Raw genomic sequence first — 22,684 nt, forward strand, 5'->3', positions numbered from 1 at the left:
GAGCCTTTTGGTGTATGGGAGGTGCATGCTCCTCCTCGCTGCCTCAGAGTCCCTCTTTTTTTTTTAAGTCTTAAAGTTTTGGATTTTTTTGATTCCCCTCACCTCACCTTCTTCCTTCAGCAGTGACTGTACTCCTCCTCTTCTTCCTCCTCCTCCTCCCACCCAAATTCCGAACTTTTATTTCTTTCCTAATGGGTTTGCACGCATTATTTGCTTTTACATTGATTCCTATGGGGAAAATTGCTTCTACTTACAAACTTTTCTACTTAAGAACCTGGTCATGGAATGAATTAATTTCTTAAGTAGAGGTACCACTGTATTAGGGAGCCTTTGCTAGGGAGGGAGGCTTTTAACAAGAGATTGTCTAAAAAGGTTTGTAGCAGTGATGGCTAACCTTTTCTCGACTGAGCGCCCAAAATGCGCGTATGCATGTGCGAACTCCTTTATTCTACAATTGAAATGGTTTGCCAAGTTTGTAAAGAATCACTGGCCAAGTCAATGCTTGGAAAAGAATCAACCAAACAGAGTTCATTTGCCCTCCTTTCAACTTGAGAAATAACTGTGATCCGCTTAGAAAGTGTTGTAAAGCACTCTGGAGTGGCATATAAGTGCTATTGCTATACAGTGTTCCCTCAATTTTTGCAAGTTCGAACTTCGCGAATAGCCTACACCACGGTTTTTCAAAAAATATTAATTAAAAAATACTTCGCGGTCTTTTTCCTATACCACGGTTTTTCCCACCCGATGATGTCATGTCATCGGCAAACTAATAATTTTTGCAAATAAACAAAAAAAAAATTATTGTTAATAAATAATTATGTTTATAAATATCAGGATCACTAAGTGTCTTATTCAGTGGTGAGTACCAGTAATAATGGAGAGTAAATGGTTTTTAAGGGAATGGGAAATGGTAATTTAGGGGTTTAAAGTGTTAAGGGATGGCTTGTGATACTGTCCATAAACAAAAATGGTGTATTTACTTCCGCATCTCTACTTCGTGGAAATTCGACTTTCGCGGGCAGTCTTGGAATGCATCCCCACGGAAATTGAGGGAACACTGTAGTGCTGTGATGGGTCAATGCAGTTATGTACCAGGGGTGAAATCTACTTACTACAGTGCGGAAGTGCATGTTTTTTCACTCTCTGCACATGTGCAGATGGCTTTGAGATGAGCAAAAGGTTAAGAAAAAGAAAAAGGCGATGTGGGTGGAGCCTCACACTACTGCCGCTACTGGTTCGCTACCTGCTGCTGCCACTACAGTGGTATTTCTACTTACGAACTTAATTTGTTCCATGACCAGGTTCTTAAGTCAAAAGGTAATCAATGTAAAAGCAAATAATGTGTGCGATTAGGGAAACCACAGGGAGGGTGAAGGCCCTGTTTCCTCCCAGATTCCTAGAGAGGCCCCACGGAGGCTTCTCCCTGTCTTTTCCGGTTACAGTTTTGGAGGCTCGGGTTTGTAAGTGGAAAATGGTTCGTGAGAAGAGGCAAAAATATCTTGAACACCCAGTTCTTATCTAGAAAAGTGCATAAGTAGAGGCGTTCTTAGGTAGAGGTACCACTGTACCGGTATACTCGAATCAGGCCAAACTGGTAGCATTCCACCCCTGTTTTGTACATATATGCTGTACATAAGAAAGATATATTTTCTGCAACTACTTTGGAGGATGCTAAATCCAGATTCATACAAAAACTCTTTTTTTCTCTCTCTTTGGAAAAAAATGGAAGCCCTTCAGCATCATGAGAATGCGTAATGGAAAGTCCCAAAATTGCTAGGAAAATCTGCGTGTTTCAATTTCCTTGCCTACTTTTTTGATATTGTTTCTCGTGCTTGCAGTTATGCGAAATCAAGGAAGCATGAGGCTTATTCTGAACACCAAGCTGTGGACTCAGATGGTGATAGAAAGAGCAAACCGGAAGAGTGTGTGCATCACAGCAACAGATCTGGAGGACGGTTCCATCAAAGTTTTCCTAATACAAGTAAGAATAAGAATTCAGTGGTTCCTAGCCTGCTGGTTAAAACCTAATTGTTGGAAAATACCCAATTCAAAGATCTGAGATATTCATTGGATGGGTACTGGTGATGATAGGAATAGAAATAGCACTTAGACTTATATACCGTTTTATAGTGCTTTACAGGCCTCTCTAAGTGGTTTACAGAGTCAGTATATTGCCCCCAACAATCTGGGTCCTCATTTTTCCCACCTTCGAAGGATGGAAGTCTGAGTCAACCTTGAGACTGATGAGATTTGAACTGCCAAATTGCAGGGCAGCCACTAGTCAGCAGATGTAGTACCGCACTCTAACCACTGCACCACCGTAGCTCATCCAGTGTGATCTTAGAAAAGGATAAGACATTTAAGTTTTCCATTTTCTACTGTGTTGCTCTAGGTCAGTTTTTCTTTAAAAGTGGCCCTCTCAAAGGCCTGCAAAATCAGGGGTGGTGCAGAAGGTAGAGTACTGTACTGCAGGCCACTGAAGCCGACTGTAGATCTGTAGGTCCGCGGTTCAAATCTCATCACCGGCTCAAGGTTGACTCAGCCTTCGATCTTTCCGAGGTGGGTAAAATTAGGACCCGGATTGTGGGGGAAAATATGCTGGCTCTGTTAAAAAGTGCTATTGCTAACATGTTGTAAGCTGCCCTGAGTCTAAGGAGAAGGGCGGCATAAAAACCAAACGAATGAATGAATGAATGAATGAATGAATGAATGAATGAATGAATTTTGTTTGCCAGCCTCTTTTAAAAAGCCAATCAAAAATTGTGGGGAACAGTAGCAGCAGTAGCAAATGCATCAATTTTATTTTTTAATAAAGTCATCCATACATCTTTTGGGGGGGGGGGTGTCCTCCTCTGTAATTTTTAAAAGTGGGAAGGAATCTTGAGAGCAAAAGTGTTAAGAAACACCATTCTAAGTCATTCAGAAAAAGCTGGGTTTTGAGCACAGATCAGTGAAGGCCTTCCATCTTTGTCGCTACCGGAGTGCCCTCCGAGGCCATCACAGGTGCGCGCACATCCAGAAGGTGCATGGGTGCCCATCGGTGTGAGATTTGGCTTCTGCACATGTGTAGCAAGCGCAATCTCATGTGAACAAGATTTCGGTGATTTTCACCAATATTGGGGGAATTGAGACAGCTCTTCCCCCTAAGCCATTACAAGTTATGCATGGTATGTTTGTGTGTATGTTTGGTTTTATAATAGGGGTTTTTAGTTGTTTTTTATTATTAGATTGTACATTTTGTGTTTATTATTGTTGTTAGCCGCCCCGAGTCTACGGAGAGGGGCGGCATACAAATCCAATAAATTATTATTATTATTATTATTAATTATTATTATTCTGCGCATGCGCAGAAGCAAAAAAATGGTGAAAATTGCCAAAATCTCGCTCACACGAGTACCTTTGAACAAGAGTTTGCTTTCTGCACATGCACAAAAGCCAAATCTCATGCAGGGTGTGCGTACATGTGTCGGGGGCACGCAGCTGTGCACGCATCCTGAAAATTGCTACTGGAATGTAGCACCTTATCGTTCCAGTAGCAGGCCATCAGTGCCACAGATGTATATTAAAAATAAAATAAATAAAGTAAAGTGGAGTAACAAGCAGATGATATTTTGTTTGACAGGTCAAAAAAGTCAAGGATGGCTGATGGCCATGCATATATCTCAATTTTCTGGCATATTTCTCTGTAAAATGATGGTATTAAACATATACTTCCCCTTGGTCTTGTTAAGCAGAGGTCTTCAAACTTGGCAACTTTAAGACTTGTGGACTTCAACTCCCAGAATTCTCCAGCCAGCTGGAGTTCTAGGAGTTGAAGTCTACGAGTCTTAAAGTTGCCAAGTTTGGGGACCCCTGAACATAAGAACATAAGAAGAGCCATGCTGAATCAGGCCAAAGCCCATCAAGTCCAGCACAGTGGCCCACCAATTGTCCATGGGGATCTTGAGCAGAAGAGAAGAGAAAACCCTCCCTTTCCCTTGACCCCCAACAAATGGTACCCAAGGGAATCCTGCCTGCCTCAACCAACATAGAGGCGGCACATGGACATCTGTTTCAATAACCACCAATACACTTGGCATGAATCTGTCCAATCCTGCCTTGAAGCTATCCAGGCTGACAGCTGTCATGACCTCTTCTGGAAGTGAATTCCATAAACCAACGACACTCTGGGTGAAACAATATCTCCCTTTATTTGTCCTCACTTTCTTACCTATGAGCTTTAGGGAGTGGCCCCTTGTCCTAGTATTGTGTGATAGAGAAAAGAATTTTCCCTATATGTAAAACATTACAAGTTTGCTGTTTATGAGTCTCTGTATCACTTTCTGAATCAGACACTTTCTCTTCTTGCTAGATAGTTCTTAACTCTCTTTTTAAATTATTTTCTTGTTGCTTGTTCACCTTTTCATTGGTGCTCTGGAATACACCATGTCATGAATCCATGCTTTCTGTCTATCACCTAGGCCAGCACAAAGGACATTGAATCCCTCTATGCAGCCATCCATCACCGTCTTGTTGCTCTGAGAAACTTTACAAAGCAGGAATGTGGTGTGAATCAAGTGGAATACAAGCTAGATGTTCAGCCAATATCTTGTGACAGTGATGATGAAGAGAATGAAAAAAGATCTCCTGGGAGCAACAATAGATCGGGTAAAAAAGAAAAAGCTTTCATGAAGTTGACATGAACTCTGATTCATGCAAATTATAATTCAATATTTACTTTCCCAGAATATAACGGGCTAAGTTCACTGCAGGGAAAATTGGAAAAAATACAGTATTTCTTCTGCTGCTTAGTTTGCAAATCTGGTTGGATAGTATAATGTTTAAGGAGGAGAAAGCGCATGTTTCCAAGGCTAAAAACTCACACATCGAAAACATGAGGTTCACAAGATGGCAGAGTAAAATTGGAAAAGGAATTGATTGTCTGCATTATTGTTAAATATAACATATACACATACCTACAGAGAGAGAGATAAACACACATACACACATACATGTTAAGGAGTGTGCAGAACCCCTGAGTTCCCATGCGCAGAGGAAAATGTGGGGTTCCAGCAGATATCCAGGAGATAAGAATAATTATTCAGTCATACAAGACAGATACATTAAAGTGTATTAAAAAGTGTTTGCTTTAGAAATAGCACAGTCAAGTTAAACAGTCAATTTCTCTCAATATAAAAATAATATTACAAGCCTGTCTTTGTCTTACATATTAGACATTCATTACAGCTTGCAAATACATCATCACACAGAGCTTACTACATCAGTCACAGTGAATCAGCAGAAAGAACAGAGAGAGCAGAGAGAGAGAATCATGCTTTCTGGCTCCCTCTTATGGCAATTTGTAGCACTACTTCTTAAAGCTATAGTACTTCAATACAAATAAACATTCATTGTTAGCTTGTTTATATATTGCAAACCCAACTTTTTGTACATAGTTCTAACAATACAGACATGTACATGCACGCACACGCACACACACACACATTTACTACAAGACAAAGACAGGTGAGGTGGGAAGGGAAGCAAGATTATACTCCAGGTTTAGTAACTGGAAAGAATAGGAACTTCTTAACATTGGGCAAACCTGTGGGACAGGTTTCCTCTAGTACCTCCAAACTGAATGGCAAACACTTTTGTCATTTTGATATGAACATTCAGCACAGTAGTTTGCAAATAATCTCACTATATTTTTCAGAGAGGTTCTGACTCTTTCCCCACCTCCAGAAACGGTTGTTTACCCTTCCAATCTCCAGGGTTTTCCACAGTGGCCAGCAGCTTCATCTCTCGTACCTTCTGCAGCACTTGTCCACAACTATGTGAGCATTCTCACTGCTCCCTACCCCCTTACCCTACAACCTGTTCTTTCCAGATAGCCCATAGGGAGGGTAAAGAAGCAAAGCAATGGTAGCTAGCTAGGTGATTGCAACCATTTTGGAGTCTTTTGCATGAGATTGAACGGGTCCAAAGACGGGCTACAAGAATGGTGGAAGGTCTTAAGCATAAAACGTATCAGGAAAGACTTCATGAACTCAATCTGTATAGTCTGGAGGACAGAAGGAAAAGGGGGGACATGATGGAAACATTTAAATATGTTAAAGGGTTAAATAAGGTTCAGGAGGGAAGTGTTTTTAATAGGAAAGTGAACACAAGAACAAGGGGACACAATCTGAAGTTAGTTGGGGGAAAGATCAAAAGCAACATGAGAAAATATTATTTTACTGAAAGAGTAGTAGATCCTTGGAACAAACTTGCAGCAGACGTGGTTGGTAAATCCACAGTAACTGGATTTAAACATGCCTGGGATAAACATATATCCATTGTAAGATAAAATACAGGAAATAGTATAAGGGCAGACTAGATGGACCATGAGGTCTTTTTCTGCCGTCAGTCTTCTATGTTTCTATGTTTCTAAAAGAAAAAGGGGGAAGTACTCTTCCTCCAACCAGTTGCTTAGCAAGGGGATGGCAACCATATTGTCTAAGAAAGGAGGGGGTAAGTAGAGCAGGGGTAGGCAAAGTTGGCTCTTCTATGACATATGAACTTCAACTCCCAGAATTCCTGAGCTAGCATGATTGGCTCAGGAATTCTGGGGGTTGAGGTCCACAGGTCATAGAAGAGCCACGTTTGCCTACCCCTGAACTAGGGCAAGTTTATGACCTGTGGACTTCAACTCCCAGAATTCCTGAGTCAGCCATGCTAGAACAGTTGGGAAGATAGTGGAGAGTACCAACATGGAATATTGAAATAATAGGGTTACAGTTAGGAGGAGCTCTAAAAAACCAGAAGATAGGATGAAGGGGGGGGGGGGCTTCCTTCCATGGTTGCAGAGAAAAGAACTTAAACTCTTCTCACAATATTTTCGGGAGCAGAAGCTAAGAATTCCACTTTTAAAAACAGGCTAGCTTCTCAGTATTGATTAGATGCAAGCATGAACCCATGCAAATGGAAAAACATGCTGTTTTTTATTACTGTTGTTAGCCGCCCCGAGTCTACGGAGAGGGGCGGCATACAAATCCAATAAATAAATTAATAATAATAATAATAATAATAATAATAATAATAATAATAATAAGTCTCATTAAGACTTAAAGTATCATTGGTATTCTAGTATCTTTAGAAAGCTGGTTCATGAGCACCTATGATAGCCACCTGTTTAAAAACTGGCTGTTGGCCCCCACTATGCACAGGTGCTGTACCTGTAAACAGATATAAATATTACCAAAATGATATAACGTCTCCAAGGATCCCTTTGTAAAAGAAACCTGACTTGGATACGTGCTAAATCCTGGAATTTCTTACCATTCAATAATTGGGTTGTGTATAACAAAATGATTTTAAATTATTTAAATACTATTGGGGAAATAATGTGGATTACCAATATTATTAGACTGTTAATCCCCGTTAAATCAGGACTTTTATAAGAGATTCCATAGCTTCAGTATCTGCGTTTTGCTTTCATGCACTTTTTAAAAGTGCAATGTTTAGGTTAATAACTTTTTAATTACCCTGAACTTATTTTAAAGGTCATTTCTATTAGAATCCATTATGCACTTGTGGTTATATCGATCTGTTCTAGGCATTGAGTATTGCCTAGGCACTATAAATAGTTCTTATGGATAGCACTCTCTGTTCTAGGCACTATAAATGGTTCTTATGGATAGCAAAATTGCTGACACATAAACAATTGACCGCTCACTGGATATTATTTAACCAAAATGGAGGAGAAAAGATTATGATAGGAAATTGGATGGCTGCAAAAGGCAGAGGGAAGCCCAGAAGATTGTAGCAAGTCATCACCCGTTCAAAATTGAATGGGTCCAAAGACGGGCTACAAGAATGGTGGAAGGTCTTAAGCATAAAACGTATCAGGAAAGACTTAATGAACTCAATCTGTGTAGTCTGGAGGACAGAAGGGAAAGGGGGGACATGATCGAAACATTTAAATATGTTAAAGGGTTAAATAAGGTTCAGGAGGGAAGTGTTTTTAATAGGAAAGTGAACACAAGAACAAGGGGACACAATCTGAAGTTAGTTGGGGGGAAGATCAAAAGCAACGTGAGGAAATATTATTTGACTGAAAGAGTAGTAGATCCTTGGAACAAACTTCCAGCAGACGTGGTAGATAAATCCACAGTAACTGAATTTAAACAATCCTGGGATAAACATATATCCATCCTAAGATAAAATACAGAAAATAGTATAAGGGCAGACTAGATGGACCATGAGGTCTTTTTCTGCCGTCAGTCTTCTATGTTTCTATGTTACTATGCATCACGTAGGCAGAAAGGAAAATAAAACATAAGAGGGATGAACACTAATTCATTATGTAGGACAGTGATGGTGAATCTATGGCACGCGAAGCCATATCTGGTGGCACATGAGCCGTTGCCCTAGCTTAGCTCCAGAGCACCAGCCAGTTAATTTTCGGTTCTCAAGGAGGCTCTGGGAAAGCATTATCAGCTTCCCGAGGGCCTTGGGGGGAGGCTGGGCAAGCTCTAGGGAAGCCTCTGGGGCCAGGGGAGGGCGAAAAACGGCCCTATTGGGCTCACCGGAAGTCAGGAAATAGCCAATTTCTGGCCTCCAGAAAGTCTCGGGGGAGGCGGGGAAAGCTGTTTTCGCCCTCCCCATACACTGAATTATGGGTGTGGACATTCATGCGTGTACATGCACTTTCGGCTCCGGAGGAAAAAAGGTTTACCATTATTGATGTAGGATATATTGTTGAATTTGTAATTGGTAAAACTGGGTTGTGGCTTCCTGTTACCTTCAATAAATCCTATCTATCTATCTATCTATCTATCTATCTATCTATCTATCTTCTTGTCCACTTTCCCAAATGATGTGACACCTAACATCCAGAACACTTATAAGGGGAATTTATACTGTGGTTCCAGTTTAAACTTTGCTCCAAAATTCAGCCTTCTGTGGTGTAATACCTTCTTACAACTGCTAAACCCGTTGTGCAATTTAATGGCTTAAATCATGATTGTGCAATGTCTTTTATATGTGCATGAAGAACGGGGAAACAGAGAAAATACTTAGGTTGTGGTGCTTGAAGGAAAAACTCGCAAAATCTCATGTGTTAAAATGTTTCCCTGTAATATTGGCCCATGTTTTCCTAGCAGAATGAGCATTTCCAGAGCAATGCGGTTAAACCACCTTCTTCCTTGTCACAATATACATTTTTAAAATTATTAATTGGATTTATATGCTGTCCCTCTCTGAGGACTCGGGGTAGCTCACAACATATCAAAACAATATTGATTTGATTTGATTTGATTTGATTTGATTTGATTTGATTTGATTTGATTTGATTTGATTTGATTTGATTTGATTTGATTTGATTTGATTTGATTTGATTTGATTTGATTTGATTTGATTTGATTTGATTTGATTTGATTTGATTTGATTTGATTTGATTTGAATGCCGCCCCTCTCCGAAGACTCAGGGCGGCTAACAACCATATAAAAGACAATGTAACAAATCTAATATTAAAAACAATCTTTAAAAAACCCCAATTTAAAGAACCACTCATATATACAAGCATACCATGTATAAATTCTATAAGCCTAGGGGGAAGGGAAATTTCAATTCCCCCATACCTGACGACAGAGGTGGGTTTTAAGGAGCTTGCGAAAGGCAAGGAGGGTGGGGGCAACTCTGATATCTGGGGGGAGCTGGTTCCAGAGGGTCGGGGCCGCCATATTATACATATCTAAAAATCCAATTAATATGGCTAAAATGTCTAATCACATTTAAAATCACTCATTCCCATTCATACAGCAAAACATACTTATACTCGTCGGCCAGGGATCTAAGGTCTAATGGTCCCAAGACTGGCGGCACAGGTAGGTCTTTAAACAGAAGGCGAGGATGGTGGGGGCAGTGCAAATCTCTGGAGGGAGCTGATTCCAGAGGGCCGGGGCCCCCACAGAGAAGGATCCTCCCCTAGGTCCCGCCAAACGACATTGTCTAGTTGACAGGACCTGGAGAAGGCCGACTCTGAGGGACCTGACTGGTCGCTGGGGCTCATGCAGCAGAAGGCAGTTTAATACTTTCTTCCCTGATCTGATACCCGGGATATGGTGGGACCATAACAGAAAGTTTAAATAATTAGAAGAGCATCAAAAAAGCAGTATAGAAGAACAATGCAACAGGATGTGTATAGAATAATAGTATTATTAATAATAACAACACTGGCATTGTTGAAATCACCATCAGTCAATTGAAAATGGTAGCTTCACTTGGAAAAAGCTTACATCCAGGCGGGGGTTCCTACTTACCACTGCTACCGGTGCAATGCTGTGGGTAACGGGCTGGTGCGCAGGCCACATGTCCCAATGAGATTTTGCTACTGACATGCGAATCTCGCAAGGAGACGCGCACATGTTTGATATTTTGGCGGTCTTTTTGCTTCTGCACATGTGTAGATTTTTTTTGTTTCTGCGCATGCGCGCAACAGATGCTTCTCACTCGCGTGTCCTCTCGCAAGATTTTGCTTCCTGACCATGTGCAGAAGCAAAATCTCACTGGGACGCACGCGTCTACCCACCGGTCACCCGTAACTATGCGCACATCTCCGGCTTTACTACCAGTACGCAGTGTGGCCCGTACCTGATAGCAACCCAATACTGCTTACATCCCCTGATGATACCTTTAATACAGGTGTGTCAAACTTGCAGCATCAATTGCCATGCCCACCAAGCCATGCCCATCAAGCCAGGCCCATAAATCCACACCATACCCAACAAGCCACACCTACAGAACCAATAGTAAACAAAAATGGATTTCACCACTGGTTGGCTCCCAGAACTTGAGATAGGATTGAATAGAGCAGTAATGGCGAAATCTGAAATCTCAATCTCTCACACATTTTTTTCAGGGTGGGGGAGCAGAAATTTATATTTAGAAATATACAAGTGGAATACATTCCAGCCAGCCAGCCAGCCAGCTCTCCATCAACACAATTGGATTTATTTTCAAATGAATGAGTGGGTCTCTATTCCAGTCTATTAGGACTGAGGCCTCAGACCAGTGATGGTGAAACTATGGCACAGGTGCCACAGGTGCCATGGGGACCAATATCTGCTGGCATGCAAGCCATTGCCCTAGCTGAGCTCCAACAAAGAAACATAGAAGAAACATAGAAGACTGACGGCAGAAAAAGACCTCATGGTCCATCTAGTCTGCCCTTATGCTATTTTCTGTATTTTTTCTTAGGATGGATATACTGTATGTTTATCCCAGGCATGCATGTGTGTGCTTGGCCATCTGATTTTTGGCTCGCACAGAGGCTCTGGGAGGGCGTTTTTGGCTTCCAGCGAGCCTCCAGGGAGATGGGGGAGGGCAGTTTTATTTTTATTTATTTATTTTTTCCAATACACAATAATACACAATGAAGGTAATAGAGGACACTTTCGAGGAAATAGAATTAGAGAAAGAATAGAAGAGAGACTATAGGATAATAAATCAATGAGAGAATAGAAGAAAGATAAAGGGATAGAAGAGAAGATATATGGGATATAGGAGAGGCAATAGGACAGGGGTCGGAAGGCACTCTAGTGCACTTATGCACACCACTTACTGACCTCTTAGGTATCTGGAGAGGTCAACCATGGACAGTCTAAGGGTAAAATGTTAGGGTTTAGGGGTTGATACTACAGAGTCCGGCAATGAGTTCCACGCTTCAACAACTCTATTACTAAAGTCGTATTTTTTACTGTCAAGTTTAGAGTGGTTAATATTGAGCTTGAATCTGTTATGTGCTCTTGTGTTGTTGTGGTTGAAGCTGAAGTAGTTGTTGACAGGCAGGGCGTTGCCGCATATAATCTTGTGGGCAATACTTAGATCATGTTTAAGGCGTCTCAGTTCTAAGCTTTCTAGGCCCAGGATTGTAAGTCTAGTTTTGTACGGTATTCTGTTACGGGAGGAGGAATGCAGGGCTCTTCTGGTGAAGTATCTCTGGACATTTTCGAGGTTGTTAATATTACCCTCCTTCGGCTCCAGGGAAGGCTTTGGAGCCTGGGAAGGGCAAAACACAAGCCTATGGGGCCCACCAGAATTTGGGAAACAGGCTGTTTCTGGCCTCCAGAGGGCCCCCGGCACTGAATAATAGGTGTGGGCACTCACACATGTGCGATAGTATGCCCGCACACTCTTTCGGCACCCGAGGAAAAAAAGTTTCGCCATCACTGGAATAGAGTATTATGGCGATATAATCTAATTACATATGCCTTGTTTGCAGCTACAATACTACTGACAGCATTCATCTTATAATTAACTACAATTCCAGGTTTTTTTTAACAAGTACTGTTGCCAATCCACATATCCCTCCTTCTACACGTTCATTTGATTTATGTCTGTCAAATTTCTTTCTATTGTTCACAAACCAGTTTGCAAACCTACCGTGAGTTTTGAATTTTATTTCTATCTTCTAGAGTATTAGCTACCCTTCCAATTTTGTGACACCTGCAAGTTTGATATCCATCCGCATCATCTTCTCATCCAAATAATTACCACAAATCTTGCCTCATTTGTATTTAATGTGCACCTTCATTTTACAACTGTCATGTGTCAACATAAAAGCTGAAGTCACTGCAAATGTCCTCCCATGTAAGTGTGCGTTGCGTTACAACCTTTCACTATCTTGGCATGTTGTAATTTTTTTCTGAGTGTCATGCAACTGAACTTTGTGTTCCGTTTGTTTTACTTTGAGAAATGCTGCACAAATAAAGGGAATTGTGTTCCAGAGCTAAAGTTTAACTTCCTTTTCATTCCCTGTGCATGCACATCTGATTCATTTTGGTCTGATCGCATTGGAGACAGATCTTCTGGAATGTTCTTTGACATCCGCCTCATCTGGGAGCTGCTGAAGAACAGGAATGAAATGCTTTCATTTAATAAAGACCTTTGTCCTCTCTTTTTCAGTTTTCTAACAACATTCTAGAAATAGTTTTTTTCCCTAAACATCATATAATGTTTGTGTAATAGGACAGACAGCATTTTTTAACTGAAATTTCTGTCATAAACATCCTTTGTCTTAAATATATGTGAAACAGTAATCCTTTCTTATTTGGCAGGAGAACATCTATGCAAACAACCAATTGTTTTAAACAATATTTTATTTATTAAACTACTAAATAAATGAGAAATTATTTATTAAACTCTCTTATTAATTGTAATGGTCTGAGGCAGTGATGGCGAACGTTTTTTTCCTCAGGAAAAAAGAGCATGCGTACATGCGTGAGCGCCCACACCCATAATTCAATTCCTGAGGAGGGCAAAAACACCTTCCTCTACCCCCCGGAGCCCTCTGGAGACTGGAAACGGCCTGTTTCCCAACTTCTGGTGGGCCCAGTAGGCTCGTGTTTTGCCCTCCCCAGGCTCCAAAGGCTTCCCAGGAGCTGAAGGAGGGTAAAAACGCCCTGCCCCATTTCCCCAGAGGCTCTCTGGAAGCCAAAAACACCCTCCCAGAGCCGCTGTGCGAGCCAAAAATCAGCTGACCAGCAAACACATGGACGTTGGAGCTGAGCTAGGGCAATGGCTCGTGTGCCAGCAGATACGGCTCCATGTGCCACCTGTGGCACCGGTGCCATAGGTTCACCATCACTTGTCTGTGGCCTCAGTCCCAATTGACTGGAATAGAGACTCACTCATTCATTTGAAAAGAAATCCAATAGTGCTGGTGGAGAGCTGGCTGGCTGGAATGTGTCCCACTTGTATATTTCTAAATATAAATTTCTGCTCCCCCACCCTGAAAAAAATGTGCGAGACATTGAGATTTCTGAATAAATATTCTTAGAAACATAGAAGCCTGATGGCAGAAAAAGACCTCATGGTCCATCTTGTCTGCCCTTATACTATTTTCTGTATTTTATCTTAGGATGGATCTATGTTTATCCCAGGCATGTTTAAATTCAGTTACTGTGGATTTATCTACCACGTCTGCTGGAAGTTTGTTCCAAGGATCTTCTACTCTTTCAGTAAAGTAATATTTTCTCATGTTGCTTTTGATCTTTCCCCCAACTAACTTCAGATTGTGTCCCCTTGTCCTTGTGTTCACTTTCCTATTAAAAACACTTCCCTCCTGGACCTTATTTAACCCTTTAAACATGAGAGCTGTTTACAAAATCAGAAAGAACAAGTTGGCTACTTTTTGGAGTTGGCATTACAATTAGCAGCATTTGAAAAGGAAAGCCATTCTGAGGTTATTTGTGCAGAAACTGGGGTTCTGTTGTTGTTTAACTATCTAATTTAAAGCATTTCAGTCCACATGCAGTTTCTACCTGCTATTAATATCATTTTCAAAAGAAAACAAGAGGCAATTTGCCAATTTGTGAACACTTCTAAATATTGATGGCTTATTTTTAGGAATAAATTGTATTGACCATGACAGAATTTACTTCAACTTAAACATGAAGATAATTGTTCTGGCACTGTTGTGTCAGTAAGCATGGAGAATTGGGCTTCAGATTTTCAAACTGTAGAGACAGATTGATCTTTCCAAGATTCATGCCCTTCAGATAGATGGAACTAAAACCTCCATTGTTCTCAGAGATTTGTAGAAAAAATGTGAGAGCTACAATGCAACATTTCGTGGAGATATCAGATTGGGGGATTTACTCTTTTCTTAAATCGTCCACTTCAATCAGTGTTCATACTGAACCATTCCTCTGAAATCCTGGGTGACTTTGCAGAGGGACATAATAAAAGGCTCAAATCTGTTTATTGAGTTGCATGCAATATCCAATCAGTGTGCTGTTTTGCAAGTTAAACAACCCGTTGACAAGCCTTTGACCCAGATTTAGGGAAAAGAGATAAGGGTTACTGAGCAATGATTGCTAAGCTTACAATCCTTGGGAATCTTCCATGCTGTGGTGCAATTTCTTTTTAGTTGGTGGGCTTCATAAGTATGTGAGCATAGGTGTTCATGAACACATAAGCACACACATTTGCAAGTTATGTTCAGGACTGAAAATGGAATACAGTAGTCCCTCGCTATATCGCGCTTCACCTACTGCGGCTTCACTTCATTGCGGGTTTTCAAGAAATATTAATGAGAAAAATCATTCGCGGATCTTCGCTGGTTCGCGGGTTTCTGAGGAAGTCGATTGGCAGATTTAAACAGCCCGCGGAACTCGATCGGCAGGTTTTTCAAAAAAAAATATATCTAAAATTGTAAATACTGTATTTAAATACTGTATCTAAAATAAATACTGTGTGGCAAGGATTTATAAACACTTAAAACAATGAAAACTTACCAAACAATTACAATATAAATACTTAAATAAGTACTATCAGTCGATAAATTCCCCATCGCGGATTTCACCTATCGCGGCCGGGTCTGGAACGTAACACCAGCGATAGGTGAGGTCTTACTGTAGTATAAAAACCTGTGGATTCCTTGAAACTTATCAGCTTATTTGTTAATATCTAGCAGACTATTGTTGATATCATGCTCGTCCCATCTCTTATAAAGGAATCTTGGCAGAACTGCTGACACATTGTGCTTCATTTTATTTATTTTGACTCGGTCTATTTATTTCATAGAACATAGAATAATAGGGTTCCATGCACTGAAGAAACATAGAAGATTGACGGCAGAAAAAGACCTCATGGTCCATCTAGTCTGCCCTTATAATATTTCCTATATTTTATCTTAGGATGGATATATGTTTATCCCAGGCATGTTTAAATGTAGTCACTGTGGCTTTACCAACCACGTCTGCTGGAAGTTTGTTCAAAGCATCTACTACTCTTTACCCCAACTAACCTCAGATTGTGCCCCCTTGTTCTTGGGTTCACTTTCCTATTAAAAACACTTCCCTCCTGAAGTTTATTTAACCCTTTAACATATTTATTTATTTATTTTGTCCAAATCACAATGAAGATTGCAGAGGATATACTCATAGTAAAATATAACAATGAAAGAATAGAAGAGAAGATATGGGAATAAAATATATCAATGAAAGAATAGAAGAAAAGATATAGGAATAGAAGAAAAGATATAGGAGATATAGGAGAGACAATAGGACAGGGGATGGAAGGCACGTTAGTGCACTTATTCTTAAGACTTTCCACCATTTTGGTAGCCGTGTATATAATGAAGGACTCCTCATCGCCAGTGTTCCCAATGCGCTTCTGGTGACTGGCACAGGGACCTGTGTGAGATTCGTCTTTTGTGCATGTGCAGGATGCAAAATCTTGCACAAGGATGCATGTGCGCACAATATTTCACCCATTTTCAGTAGTTTCTTTGCGTCCGTGCATGTGCGGAAGCAAAAAAACTCCAAAATCTCATGCTCACGAGTGTCCTCATGCGAGATTCCACTTCCTGTGTATGCTCTGAAGCCAAATCTCAAGCAAGCGCATGCATGCATGCACCGGGGATGTGGAGATGCATGCATATCTCCATTTTTCCTACCAAGACAGCATACTGGACCATCAGTAAAGGGCTATGGAAATTTTTACTACCACAATGTGGGCGTGGCTTATTTTGTGGGTGTGGCTTGATGGTCATGTGACCGGTAGGAGTGGCTTGCCTTAGGTTTCAAGCAGTATTCATTTTATTTTCTAGAGCAAGGGTCCCCAAACTTGGCAACTTTAAGACTTGTGAATTTCAACTCCCAGAATTCTCTAGCCAGCAATGAAGACCTCTGTTCTAGAGAATACTATAGCCATTCAGAAAGGAGGGGGAGGCAGAAACCCAGATGACATAGAATTAATTCCAGATCTTATCTCCTTACACTTTTCCTAAACACTTTTGTTTGTAGCAGAATCGCCGGCTTTGTGGTTTTTAAACACTTTTGGGGAAAACACAGAGGCTGCCCAAATAGGATGCCCTGCATTTTCTTTCAACATATTTTGGTGCAAATTGGGTGCTGTTCTGCCGGCGTGTCTCAACTGCCCGTAATTACATGGTAATTAGTCCAGGAAGACACACACCACACGATAAAAGGAAAACCCAAAAGTTTTTATAAACAGAAAAACAAACAGCTTCCTTTTTAAATGCCAAAGGGATTTTCTGGTGCACACAAGGCACAGATTAAATGCAGTCCAATTGCTCACCCAATAACTGGGAAATTGAGTCCAATTCTAAAGTCCAGAGAGTCCACACACACAATCCTGAACAGCAAAAACCACGATCTTGATGAAACAATGAATCAGATAAACTGCCATGAGGCTAAAACACCAGGCTGCATTTTTATCTGTAGCACTAATTACAGCAGCCCCACCCAACCACAGGTGGCCTCATTTTCTCTTGTAATAATCCTTCAGTTGTTGTCTCCTATGCATCACTCTACACATATGTGGACGTGTCATTAATTCTTGTTCAGAATCCATGGATGATACAGATGATTGATCTCCTCCTTGGCTGTCTGCCAAAGTTCCCTCTTCCCTGTCACTCACGCTTCCTTGGTCAGAGGAGACTTCGTCGGCAGATTCTACTGGGAGCAAAACAGGTCTGCGGCATGTGGATGTTTCCCCCACATCCACCTGCACATTCCTTGGGGCAGGAGCTGGGCCATAGCTAACCACAACAGGTGCTCTGGGGTGGAGTTCCATTTTTGCTACCCCACTGCATTCCCCCCTGTCTGGGCATCAGCCCACCCCTGTGGACCATCCATACTACAGCCGAACACTGTTGCGTGGGACCTTGGAAATCTTTTAATCCTTTTCAAGTAGGAGACCCTATCTAATTCAGGACAAATGCTGCCCCAGTTTCCTCTTTAAAATCTCCAGTGATGGAGCACCCACAACTTCTGGAGTCAAATTGTTCCACTGACTAATTATTTTCACTGTCAGAAAATTTTGCTATACAGCGGTACCTCTACTTACAAACTTAATTCGTTCTGTGACCAGGTTCTTAAGTAGAAAAGTTTGTAAGTAGAAGCAATTTTTCCCATAGGAATCAATGTTAAAGCAAATAACCCATTAGGAAAGAAATAAAAGCTTGGAATTTGGGTGGGAGGAGGAGGAAGAGGAGGAGGACAGTCCCTGCAGAAGGAAGAAAGTGAGGTGAGAGGAATCAAACAAATCCAAAACTTTAAGACTTTTTTTAAAAAAAGAGAGATTCTGCGACAGCGCCCAGAGAAAGGAAAATGCTCTGTTTGCTCTGGGCTGCCAAAGCCTCCTTAAGCACCACTGAAAGGCTCCTCTGGCAGCCCAGAAAAGCCTAAAATGGCCGGGATTAAAGGGGGAATGGCAGGAAACTGGCCGGGCCTTCGTGCCGCTCTCATATTTCCTGGGAATTTTTTCCAGGCTCGGCTTCTTAAGTAGAAAATGGTTCTTAAGAAGAGGCAAAAAAATCTTGAACACCCGGTCCTTAACTACAAATGTTCTTAAATAGAGGCGTTCTTAAGTAGAGGTACCACTGTATTTCTAGGTTGGATCTCTCTTTAATCTTCCACCCATTATTCCTTGTCCCGTCTTCTGGTGCTTTGGAAAATAGAAAAATGTTTGTTAAATCTTTTTTTAAAAAACCTCCAGAGTTGGAAGTGTCAGTTTCCATGTAGGTTGATTCTCAAAGATTTGTAGTTCACTCTTGCTGTTCTTGCTCCCAGACTCATCATTTGCAAAATTATTTTCCGTCATTCTGAATTGCTAATTTATCTACTGTGACTTTTGCAGTGGTGTGACAGGTAGAACTACAAGAACTCGTAGTACAGTTGGCTCTTCTCATCATGCATGTTCTCTGCATTTCTTGAATTTCTTGTTTCTTTTACTGTTCTGAATGGCACAAAGCCATTGTAGTTTTTCCTTTTCTTTTTCAGAAAATTCCACAATGCACTGAGCTCGTAAATTAAAGCCAGGTTACAAATCTAAGAGATAAATAATTAGGACAAATACACTTATTTGCTGAATTGACTACAGATTCACTTTATATTTTAAAAGAAGGGTCAGTATTAGATATTGTGCCTTCGTTCCTTCTTTATGTAGATCTTTTTTTTTAACAGCCTAGAGTGGTCCATTGTTTAGCTAATCATACTTTAGCAGTGGCCTTGAAAAATAGACCTACATTTTATTCAAGCTAATGATGTTGGCTATGCATGAACTGATTTGATTGATTGGTTGGCTATGCATGAACTGATTTGATTGATTAGAACATAGAGGATTCCGCCTAAAACATCTTCCGTTGTAATCAATGTGTCTGATTGTTACAACACAAAGAACGGGTCAAAACATCCTACAGACTAGTTGATTTATTGTGGCACAATCTATATCAGAGTAGAAGCTAATTTTATCAGATGAATAGCATGTAGTGTGACCATTAGTGATGGGTGAACCGAACCCGCACAATTCGGGTCCGTACTGAATTTTGCGGTGTTCGGTATGCCGGACACAAACCCAAATTTTTTTGAAACTTCGAGCAAAGTTCGGGGTCGCATTTGGCATTCGAAGCTTTGATGTCACCGGCAGGTTGCTAAGGACGCCAAGGGGATCATTTCCTGGATTCCATGGAATCCAGGAAGTGATCACCTTGGCATCCTTAGCAACCTGCCGGTGACGTCAAGGCTCCGCCCCCGGAATCTCTTCGTGGGAGGGATTCCCCAACTCCTTCAAAGGGAGGTCTTCACATAAAAATAAACATTGTTATTTTTACGAAAAAGGACGCCACAGCGGCACTGCAAGCAAAGGACGGTCCTTTCACGTAAAAATAAACATGTTTATTTTTACGTGAGAAGTTGGGAAAGAGGCCATTTCCAGCCTCCAGAGGGCCTCCAGGGAGCAGGGAAGCTGTTTTCGCCCTCGCCAGGCACTCAATTATGGGTGTGGGCACTTGTGCATGTGCAATAGTGCACACGCACTCTGTTTTGACACCCAAGGGGAAAAAAGTTCAGCATCACTGATCTAAGGTTAAAGTTTTGGGGGTTTGGGGAAGAAACCACATAGTCAGGTAGTGCATTCCAGGCATTGACCATTCTGTTGCTGAAGTTGTGTTTTCTTCAAAAGAGTTTGGAGCAGTTTACATTGAGTTTGAATCTATTGTGTGCTCCTGTATTGATTCATACAATACCTTTCATACAGTATGATTGCATAATGTGGGATCTTGGGAAAGAGCTATACATCTCTTTAAATTTAATGCAAAGATTTAGCTATTGCAATAATGAAATATCACTACAATATGTCCAAATATATAAAATGTGAGATAACTCCAAAAAAAAAAAAAGATGCAATGATGTAACAATGCAGAATCACTTATTGTATTTATTGTATCATTGCATTATTGTTTATACAAAGAGAGTGGAAATTAATAAATTCTATTTAAAAAAATTAAAAAATAAATTTAATGCAGGCATTTTCAATGAGAATCCATTAAGACTAAGGGGTGTGCATAAGTGTACCAGCATGCCTTCTGTCCCTGTCCTAATGTTTCTCTTTTACTAGTATCATATATATAAATATTGTTATATCTTTGTATACAACCAATACGTACTTGACATAACAAACAAACAAATAAACTGTAACTTTCATTAAAAAGCAAAGGTTTCATTGAAACAAAGGAAACTGCACTTGCCTCTATGAAGATGTCCATCTTGACAGCAATATGGGAATGGAACATATACAGTGATACCTTGTCTTATAAACTTAATTGGTTCCAGGACGAGGTTCTTAAGGTGAAAAGTTTGTAAGACGAAACAATGTTTCCCATAGGAATAAATGGAAAAGCGATTAATGTGTGCAAGCCCAAAATTCACCCCTTTTGCCAGCCAAAGCGCCCGTTTTTGCGCTGCTGGGATTCCCCTGAGGCTCCCCTCCATGGGAAACCCCACCTTCGGACTTCTGTATTTTTGTGATGCTGCAGGGAAATCCCAGCAGGGGAATCCCAGCATCGCAAAAATGAGCGCTTTGCTGGCAATGGAAGTGTGGAGGTGGGGTTTCCCAGTGAAGGGAGCATCAGTGAAATCGCAGCATCGCAAAAACATCGAAGTCCTCGAAACCCCACCTCCGGACCTCTGTGTTTTTGCAATGCTGCGATTTCACTGATGCTCCCTTCGCTGAGAGTTCCGTTGCCAGCGAAGCACCTATTTTTGCGCTGCTGGGATTCCCCTGCAGCATCACAAAAACACAGAAGTCTGGAGGTGGGGTTTCCCATGGAGGGGAGCCTCAGAGGAATCCCAGCAGCGCAAAAACAGGTGCTTCGCTGGCAACGGAAGTCCAGAGGTGGGGCATCCCAGTGGCGGCGGTGGGTTTGTAAGATGAAAATAGTTTGTAAGAAGAGACAAAAAAATCTTAAACCCCGGGTTTGTATCTCGAAAAGTTTGTATGACAAGGCGTTTGTAAGATGAGGTATCACTGTATTTTTCTTTCATTGCTAGCAGTTCCCACAGAAAAATGAGTCAGGCATTTAGTTGCAAAACACTCTTCCTAAAAATGTATAAACAATCATCCTTCACTTCATTTAATGCTAGAAATGTTCAGAAGTCAAACTTTCCTCAAGATAAATACTAAATTGTGCCATGAACTTGAAAACTTGAAAAGGATTGTGGTGGTTTCTCTGTCATTATTATTTACAGCATTATGAGAACAAGCATAGTTTCATCCTTGGCTGGCATGGCTCTCTCCTCCTGTGACGCAAAATCGGAAAAATCTATTTCCCTGTTGGATTCAACACATTTTAATATGTTGTCTGAAGCTTAAACTGAGATCTTAGCTATTGTTAGTAAAACACTATTCCCAAAAAATGTAGCATGGTTTTGCGTTGTTTCATAGCTTAATTAACTCGTTTGTCTAGATTGGCACCGTTAAGCAGGACATGGTTAATTAATTAAAGGCATTGTTGGATGGATTTTGATAATGTATTGCATGGAAAACAAATCACAGATACGATGCCTTTAGATCACAAGTGTCAAACTTGCAGCGTAACATTGCTGTCACGTGATGTTTTGTGATGTTTTTATTTATTTATTTATTTATTCTTTTTTTTTTTATGCCGCCCTTCTCCTTAGACTCAGGACGGCTTACAACATGGTAGCAATAGCACTTTTTAAAAAACAGAGCAAGGATATTGCCCCCACAATCCACGTCCTCATTTTACCCAACTGAGTCAGGCTGAGTCAACCGTGAGCCGGTAATGAGATTTGAACCGCTGACCTGCAGATCTAGCAGTCAGCTTTAGTGGCCTGCAGTACTGCACTCTACCTGCTGCGACACCTCAGCTCTTTTTCCCCTTCATGGACTGGGTGTGGCCTGGGGTGGGCATGGCCTGCATATGACGCAACCAGCCCTAGGTTGCCAGTTTAACACCCTTGCTTAAAATCAGTGTTTCTCAATTATTTTCTATCATGTCCGCCCCCAGCAAGAACTAAACATTTCACACCCACCACCCCAACTCTCTGCTGAGATGATTATTTGCAATATTAGGCATGTTTTCACTGATAAAGCTCAAGCAGCTCATCAGCGTGATTGGGGTGTGTTGTGGTTGGCTCTGACCCAGCTCCTGCCCCAGGGAATGTGCAGGAGGATGCAGGGTAAACTTCAACATGTCATAGGCTTGTTTTATTGCCGACAGAGTCAGGTAGTTCAGTTTCCTCAGACAAAGAAGAAGGTGGGAGTGACTTGGAAGAGGGGGGCTTGGCACACAGCCCAGGAAGCCAACCTCCATTATCTTCGGTTGAATCGGATGCGGAAGTCTTGGACCCACGCAGGCGCAGAGTTATGCGTAGAAGAGACCAATTGAGG

General features: G+C 41.1%; 1 protein-coding gene across 3 annotated transcripts in view; it reads left to right on the forward strand.

Moving 5' to 3' along the window:
- RANBP3L (RAN binding protein 3 like) overlaps positions 1-22,684 on the forward strand; it is a 72,877-nt gene that overhangs the window by 48,402 nt on the left and 1,791 nt on the right. Inside the window, exons 13-16 of one of the 3 annotated variants that reach the window (XR_011557798.1) lie at positions 1,839-1,981; positions 4,461-4,647; positions 12,439-12,613; positions 13,884-14,066. Coding sequence is in view for 2 of the 3 variants with exons in the window: in XM_070736400.1 (XP_070592501.1) it covers positions 1,839-1,981; positions 4,461-4,647; positions 12,439-12,446 (338 nt within the window). In the remaining variant the exon portion in view is untranslated. Of the gene's footprint in view, positions 1-1,838; positions 1,982-4,460; positions 4,648-12,438; positions 12,726-13,883; positions 14,067-22,684 lie in introns of those variants that run through there. The other 2 variants (XM_070736400.1, XM_070736399.1) reach the window with 2 other exon arrangements.

This window comes from Erythrolamprus reginae, chromosome 2 (genome assembly GCF_031021105.1).
Source record: "Erythrolamprus reginae isolate rEryReg1 chromosome 2, rEryReg1.hap1, whole genome shotgun sequence".
Classification (NCBI taxonomy): Eukaryota; Metazoa; Chordata; class Lepidosauria; order Squamata; family Dipsadidae; genus Erythrolamprus; species Erythrolamprus reginae.